General features: G+C 40.8%; 1 protein-coding gene across 2 annotated transcripts in view; it reads left to right on the plus strand.

Moving 5' to 3' along the window:
- LOC140927928 (Fanconi anemia group A protein-like) overlaps window positions 1-6,863 on the plus strand; it is a 31,602-nt gene extending 24,739 nt beyond the window's left edge. For both annotated transcript variants that reach the window (XM_073377631.1, XM_073377632.1), the window contains exons 39-50: window positions 213-310; window positions 770-868; window positions 1,618-1,678; window positions 1,804-1,869; window positions 2,820-2,855; window positions 2,944-2,989; window positions 3,372-3,411; window positions 3,619-3,672; window positions 4,362-4,398; window positions 5,186-5,296; window positions 6,141-6,233; window positions 6,503-6,863. In XM_073377631.1, coding sequence (XP_073233732.1) covers window positions 213-310; window positions 770-868; window positions 1,618-1,678; window positions 1,804-1,869; window positions 2,820-2,855; window positions 2,944-2,989; window positions 3,372-3,411; window positions 3,619-3,672; window positions 4,362-4,398; window positions 5,186-5,296; window positions 6,141-6,233; window positions 6,503-6,577 — 816 coding nt within the window. In that variant the 3' untranslated portion in view covers window positions 6,578-6,863. The remainder of the gene's footprint in view (window positions 1-212; window positions 311-769; window positions 869-1,617; window positions 1,679-1,803; window positions 1,870-2,819; window positions 2,856-2,943; window positions 2,990-3,371; window positions 3,412-3,618; window positions 3,673-4,361; window positions 4,399-5,185; window positions 5,297-6,140; window positions 6,234-6,502) is intronic.
- Window positions 6,864-7,769: the final 906 nt, after the last annotated feature.

The following is a 7,769-nucleotide window of genomic DNA, read 5'->3' on the forward strand; positions in this document are numbered from 1 at the left end:
GTTTCGCGATAGTGGCGAGCAGCCGTCTCTCTTGAATGAGGCCTGGGTTTGATTTGTCTCGTGTTCATAAGCCAATCAGATCTCAATCTCGATACATGTTTTAAGTACATAACACTTGCGTCGAGATTAACATCGTCAAAGAGCAAGGAATATTTTGCACTCTTGATTTGCTTGATTTTCTTCTAACATTACTGATATTCTTCTCTTGATAGCATTATTGGAAACAGCTCAGACCTTTGGCTGCAAGCCATCGTAACTATACATGCGCCGTTCTACAACAGGCCGGGTCGTTTTTAAACTGGAAAAACAGGTTTGTCTAACCCAAAAAGGGCAATACATAACAAAAGGCTCCAACGGGAAACAGATTGAGTCGATTTTACTTGAACGAGTGGAAATTGGAGGTAGACTAAAAAGTGTGAATCATGTTAGTTTCAGGCAAAACCTTCTTTGAATACCATCTTCCGACTTGGAATTGAAAATTATATTACCTTTCATTTGAATGTTATATTGTAGGAATTTAGCGTCAGTCGTGAAAGTTACAACCATGCTGTATATCAGTATAAGGGGGTATAGAATAATATATGAATAATATATTTGCGAGACTGTCACACCCTTGTAGCTATCTAAAAAGAAACCTTATAGCCAATACAAGTACATGATTGCTCGTTAGAATTACATCTTCGGACTTTAGAGCTAAACCTACATGACGTAAGATGGCTTATATACGGTGTAGTGATAAAACTTAAACTTCTTATCGGGTTTTCCTTAGCGTTGAGACAGCCCAAAATGCGTCCCTGAGTGAACTAGAAGGTTTTGATGTTTATGTACTGGCATCAGCTATCGCAGTGTTTCTTCGTGGCGCAAACAGGTAGGACAACTCACTATCGTGTGATAGTTACATAGTGCTATTTTGAAGGCGTTTGTCATACGTTTCCAACCAGGCTATGATTGTTTAAAAGAAATGTGGCTCGTGCGGTAATAAAGGTAAAGAGTCCTTACTTTATGTCGGTAGCTCAAAATAGTCATTATTTGACTAACAAACCTGAGGCCGATGGTGAGCTGATTTTACCCCCTTCTCTCCATCAGTGCTCCGTTTTACTGGTATTTAAAGATATTTACTAAGCTACATGGAAAAGAAAGAAGTCGAAACAAGGATTTGAGGTCACACCAGGGAATCGATCTCAGGATCTCTCGCACGGATGGCCGTGCACTAACCAACCGTGCCAATCCTTGCGCCTGTTATAGTCTTCTTCTGTTAAGTGGTCGTTCTTTACTAGTGTTTTTTTGTAGGCCTCTCTGCCCAAGATCTCCTGGGACCAGGTTCGTCAGTAGGGGAAAGGGGCGAAAAAAGATTGAAGCGAAGCGAGCCGAGCGGTACACAAGGCGCACTTCGCTTGCAGATTTTTGCTGTTTCACCCCGTTTTTTGCCTTCCCCTCCCCCACCACCTATTGAGCCTGGTCCCCGGCTAGGCCCAAGAAAGGTGTTAGTTTTCTGTTGAGAGGACTACCAAAAATACCCCTTATCGACTCTCTCATGCCGTTTATTGGACTGGTGTTTAAAACTGGTCCAAAAGAACTTTGTTCACATGTTTTAACCTTTGATGATAATTGTTTTAGTAGAGTCATGATGAACCTCATTGTAGAGGAATTGAAGGCGCCCACAGAGTTTACGAGAAAGGTGAGGCCATCCTTCAAGGTCTAGTTACGTGGTGATACATTTGATTAGCGGTTAACTGGGAATAAAGTGCACTATCATTAGCAGTGTTAACGAATTAATAATCGGGTAAAACTGATACATTGCAGCTGGCTGGCTGTTTATTCGACTGCATCGTGGCAGAATTCTCACAGATGTTGCTCCATGGAAACGAGGTTGGTAATAAAGAGATGCCTAAGAATTCAGAAAGAAAAACAAGTCCCCACCCTCCCCACCCGGGTTTATGATATTTTCTCAGGGAGGCTCTATGATTGGACATTTATTCTGGTCAGCAATTTTTTTTACGCAGATGATCATTTTCATTACCGTTAAATACTGTAAATTCCATGAACTGCAACACTATAAGGGTGCTGTTTACATGGAGGGAGGAAGATCCTAGAAGGTGGATCATCCTAGCGCCATATGTTTTCTGTGATCAGTTTACATGCAAAGGGTTGTACTTATCCCTAGTAGAATCTTCCTACTGCTGAGTGGTAGGAAGATCCTGGTACAAGGAACATCCTAGCACCATGTACTAGGGACAAACCAGAAAAAGATGGTGGCGGGTCTTTTAATGGGTAATCATGGCAATAAACGCCGACCATTTCGTTTGGCTTTACGACGAGCTGATAATCTTTAATTCGTTCTGTACTTATAACCAAATGGACCGAAATTTCTGTATGTAAACCCAACGGAAAGTTGTGCCGCCTCTTAGGATTTTCGTGGTGCTAATGATCTTCCTTCCTCTTTCTAAACAGCCCCTAACAAAGTAACGACAGGATCCACAACACAAAGAAACACCCCAGAAATACGCTACTTTATTATTCTTATCGTAGTCTATACTTCATAAGTTCATAAAGCAGCTCAAAGTTTATAGAAATCTAACTTTACGTCCGGGCTTGTCTCTTACAGTTCTGATAAATTATAATATGGTTTTTTAAGCATTTTATGCCAATTCCCAAATAAAGTCCCCAGAGGTGTCTCGTACGAGTCTTTTTTTTTGTTTGTTTCGAATTTGGAAGGATAACAAGCGAAGGGGCGGTAACATGTAAACGTAATCTTATAACAATTACGCAGGTCGATTTGGCCATTCTGGTGGTAGCCTAACAAGTGATGATTTTTACAGATAGAAGAGAATGCTGTACTGAGGGACTTTGCCTGGGTAAGACTTAAGAAATCCGGCTCCGATTTACTTCAAACATCAAATGTTAAGTGGTTTTAAGAGTGATCATCACTTTTTGTTTTTGTAGCAACTACTGAGATGTTTTCCAAGAACATTACTGGTGTTTAAGATTGGTCAGTAAAATGTTTGTTTTCAATATATATTCGGAGAAATACAATCAAAAGACGGTATTTTATACCCTCAACCTTTTACAGCCCTTTATTGCCTTTTTTATTGGCTGGGCTTTAACAAGAAGTTTCTGTTTCCAGTGTGGTTAGCATCGCATGTGGCACAGGCCACCCCACCCACTGAAATTAAGGGTGGTTTCTGTGACTAGAGACAACCTTTTTTTCCCTTTGCTCCATACCCTTAAGTGGATGCCCACTGGAGATAGTTCGTTATGTGGAGGCAACGAAAGGTGATGAAATCTCCAAAGATTACATTCACTGGGTTGTATGCCACAAAGTAGGAATGCATTATTTCGTTTTTTATCTTGTCTTGTCTTTCCATTTTTAGATGAAAATTGTGAATTCAAGGACGACGTTATGCGCCTCAGGTTTGTTGTTTACGCATATCTGCGACTATCGTTAGTCTTCTTCACAGCCGTTAATTATTAGCGTCCCTGGAGCGTTGCGTGACGACCCTAATAACACCTGTGAAGGAGGCAACCTGAGGCTGGGCGAGGTTGCTGCTACCCACTTGCAAATAGTTGTTTCTGGTCAATACTCTTTTACTTTGTTATTTGAATTGTATTTTCTTTTAGGTCTTTAATCCTGAAAGAACACTTGATCAAATTGTACCCCGCTGTCTTCTTCAGGTTTGCCTTGCTTTGTTATTAAATGATCCGCAACCAGGGTTACTTTTATGATTGAAATATAGCGCAGCAAACGTTTTAACAGCCTTGGAACGCAATTATATGCAGTCAGTTATATGTGAGCTGAGTTTTGAGTGTGTCACAGTCAATTTCCTACGGATGAAACCTTATAGTAAGACTCCTATAAAACGAAACGGTGAAACAAATGAAACTCTTGGTCCCAGTTATTCTGTTGTAAAATGAATAAAACAGACCCAGTCCCTTGCCAGTGAATATGAGTATCTTGTGATTTGGCCGCTGGTCTAGTGACTAGAGCGCTGAAGATGTCGGTTCGAGTGTTGCTAAAACGTTCCAGTGTCGCTCAACCCAGGTTTATATTGGATAATCTCAACATAATTCAAAGATAACATTCCATAATAGCTACTCTCGTAGGCTCGTATTTCAGGTATTTGCCTCCTCTGACACTACTAAGTGCGCCTGTACCAAGCGTTAACCAATTATAATGCACTATAAAATACGGTAGTTTAACTTCACGTTGTTCAGCTTTTCTCATTCCTAACTTAAATGTCGCCATCATTTAATAAGGGTTAAAAATAATCCTTCCATTTGTAAGCGATAAAAGTAAACAGTTACAGTCATTTACTATGAGTGTTTCATTGTTGTAACTATATTTCTCTCTCTCTTCTTTTCAGTTTCTTTACCAAATTTCCCCGTGAGGCATTACGCGAGGTACAGTACATTCAAAAAGATATCTTCACTACTCTTAGGCTGCGTTCAATTGTGAAATCTGGATTTGGATGTTGAAATCCGGATTTCACATTCAGCAGTCAAACGCGAAGCCCGAAAGTGGATTTCAACTTCGAGAAATCCGTAACCGAGGTGGATTTCAATTAAGAAAAGCGAATCAGGATTTCATGGATAAAGGATTTGAAAAACTATTCTCGTGAACAGTTTCTTCTTTCTACTAATTATGTATGCGCGTGCGAGACCGCTGTTCTTGAGAACGGTTTTTCAAATCCTTTTATGGGTTTCCAAAAAAAAAAGAAAAAGGAAAGAAAGGAAATCTCCGAAAACCACTGACGCGGCAACCGCGGCAGTGTTAGCTCAGTCGGTAGAGCGTGTTGACTGCGGGGCGGGAGGTCGCGGGTTCGTTTCCTGGGGCCGGACCAATACTCAGGGTCTTAAAATAACCGAGAAATGAAGGTACTCCCTTTGCACTGCAACAGGCTAGACCTTCGCGTGGCTCGGATGACCACGTAAAATGGCGGTCCCGTCTCCAGTTGGAGACGTAAAATATAGTGTCCCCAATTAGTACTTTCGTGCTAAATACATTGACACTCTAATAAAAGTGCATTTTTTTTTTCATAGCTTCACTAACCCCTCAAATTGTAGATGGTAAAAACCTATTTAGTCTGCAGGTTTAAGCAGGACGCATAGTTAAATCGTGTGTTTGAACTACAATGTCTTCTAAACTTTGATTTCTACTAACCGCATTGTTACAACTGCTTCGTCTTAGATGACGAAGATGAGAGGCTTTCTTGAAGTGACCTTGAGCATGTACAATTCCTTTGTTTTCCTTCGGAAAGAGTGTCTGGAAGGAGTGGCAAATAAGACGGCTGTATGTTCAGTAAGTAAATACACCACGTGGACAGGCACGGAAGACACTGATAGTATGTAAAGTTCATTTATTGATATGTTTTGTGCACGCCCTGCATACATGGATGCGCGATGCTCAAGGGCCGGGGCTTGTGTTCTTTCAAATCGCCTTTGTTTAGCTTCTCTCAATTTGTCAAACGTAGGTATTTTTCAGCGCTGTATCTAACTTCAAAGTGAGAAAGGAAATTTTTTCGCCGTGTTTTCACGTCCTCCATAACTTCACATCCAGAAGTTTCACTTCGTAGTCGTGCAATGGACGTCTAAAAATTGTACCAAAAGTGTGATGTACGTGCAGAGCAGTTGTTTTGCTCAGAAAATCAGTTGTTCATGTTGTTGTTTTGACGTTCTTGCTGCCGTCTTCGTTCTGTTTGCTTGAGGTCATGTTCATACTACGCCGGACAACTTTTGCGCATGCACGAAAACCTTAGCGGATAGGGCTTCTGTTCACCTTTGTTAGACCGGCGTGCGTCTGAGTGCAGGGTGCTGCTGCCAGCACCAACCAACTATCACCAGGTTAGCAGAAGGTTTCCTCCATGTTTCAAATGCGACTTCTCATTGTACTTATACCGTAGGCTATAGGTACAGTAAAGTGTTTTCTTGAAAACACGCGCGTCAATAAGCGGGAAGACATGCTTTACTTGCGCAATATACCATCCACTCAAAAACTTTTCTTTTATCAAAGGTCAATTTGATTTTCAGTAAGCTGTGTGAAGTACAAAATTCAAGTAATCGGTATGAAAACATAGCGCAAAAAGTTAGCAAGTTTCACCAGTCGCTTATTACTATAACACTTTTATGTTTGTTTGATTACTCAGCCTCTTCACTTGGACTTCTGTCGTCAAGTTTCCGTGTTTGTTCGTGACTGTGTTTTATCTTCATCAGGAGAGCAACTCAGGAGCTTAACAAAGGTGGGTTTGAGGTTAAAATAGAACCCCTACTACACTCGTCTTCGGTTAATCCTAACTTCGCCGTTTTCCTGAAATTAAGGCCAATTCTGTTTGATTTGCTTCATTTTAGGACATTCATCGCAGTCAATTAAGTCGATTCACTCAAGATTCCGTCTCTTCTTGATTGATACATCAGGATCTCTATGCGCATTTTACATGAATAATCATGATAAAAATCAGCATCATAGTGACAAAGTTTAAATTGTTGTTGTTATTATTAATTGTTGCAGGATGTTATCAGCTCCTGTACCTCGGAACTGCGTCAGTTTTTACAAAGCCAGCTCTCAAAAGTTCAAGAAAGATAGAACTGACCTCAAGAACAGTCTAGAAACAGCGCTGTTTAAGTACATGTATGTTCAGTAGCCTGGTTACAAAGAATAGTCTTCGTTTCTCTCAGTACATGGAGGGAGGAATTGTACGGACTATACGAGTGTACGACAATCCCTAACAGAAAATTAAACCCGGCCGGACACACCTTTATTTACCATTGTGCAATATGCTGAATTATTGTAAGTGAAATTTCCAGAGTAATATCTGTAAATAGGTTTGTGCAGTTTAGTTTGTATTGTTGATTAAAGAATTGTTATTTCATTGTATTTGCAATGAGACTCGAGTGGCAGAACAGTATGCCATTTCCGAGTTCCCCCGAGCCTCTGTTTCAAAGTGAGGATAAGTGCTAAGTGCAAGTTTCTTTGCTCTTATAGAGATTCTCTGCCCGACAATTTGGGTACACCACCTCCCAAGAATGCAAAAAGTCCACTTTTGATTGACGCGTGTCGCTCAAAAACGACTCCTGCTTAAGATCCCTCTAAATATTTGTATTTTCATGCAAATAAAACTCATTTTCACAAGAAAGGTTTGCACTTTGCTTCGTTTTAAAGTGAGTTTTTTTTTAACTTAGACAAAGCCTGTTATCGTTATTGATTATAGTGAGTATTCAAACTGGTTTTCACTAGCAACGCAACCTTCTCGCAACGATCTGTTGGCCTTAGTTTATTTCACCCTGAAAACGGCAAACGCAATATGATCGATTAAGATCTGTGAACACGGAACGCGGCATAATGGGGCGGCATAATAAGGGACAATAGAGAAGGCTAAATATAATGCCTGACCAATTAAATCACTAGTTCCAGCTTCTCTTGTGCTAGAGTGCGTCCCGCCGATTCGGCACAAATCTGATTCAAGCTTTCGCTACTAATTTTTCCTGCAGGGTTTATTAGAAGAGTACTAGGGTTTTAAAAGAGACAGCTGAGCATATAAAGTTGTCTGAACGGAGCGGGTTACATCCAACGAAAATAAATTAACTTTGCCTCCAAGTATGGAATCCGAGGACATAATCAGGGCCGGCGGAGCGGTTTTTAAATGTGGGGACCGGTGATCACCTCTTTGGAAGAAGGAGTGGAGGGGGGGGGGGGGGGGGAATTGGCCGTTCTCTCTCTGTGGCTGTTTAGAACTGTCAGATTACTGAACCTTTTTTGAGTCATTGTTGAGCGGAGA

The sequence above is a fragment of the Porites lutea genome, chromosome 2 (assembly GCF_958299795.1).
Source record: "Porites lutea chromosome 2, jaPorLute2.1, whole genome shotgun sequence".
Taxonomy (NCBI): Eukaryota; Metazoa; Cnidaria; class Anthozoa; order Scleractinia; family Poritidae; genus Porites; species Porites lutea.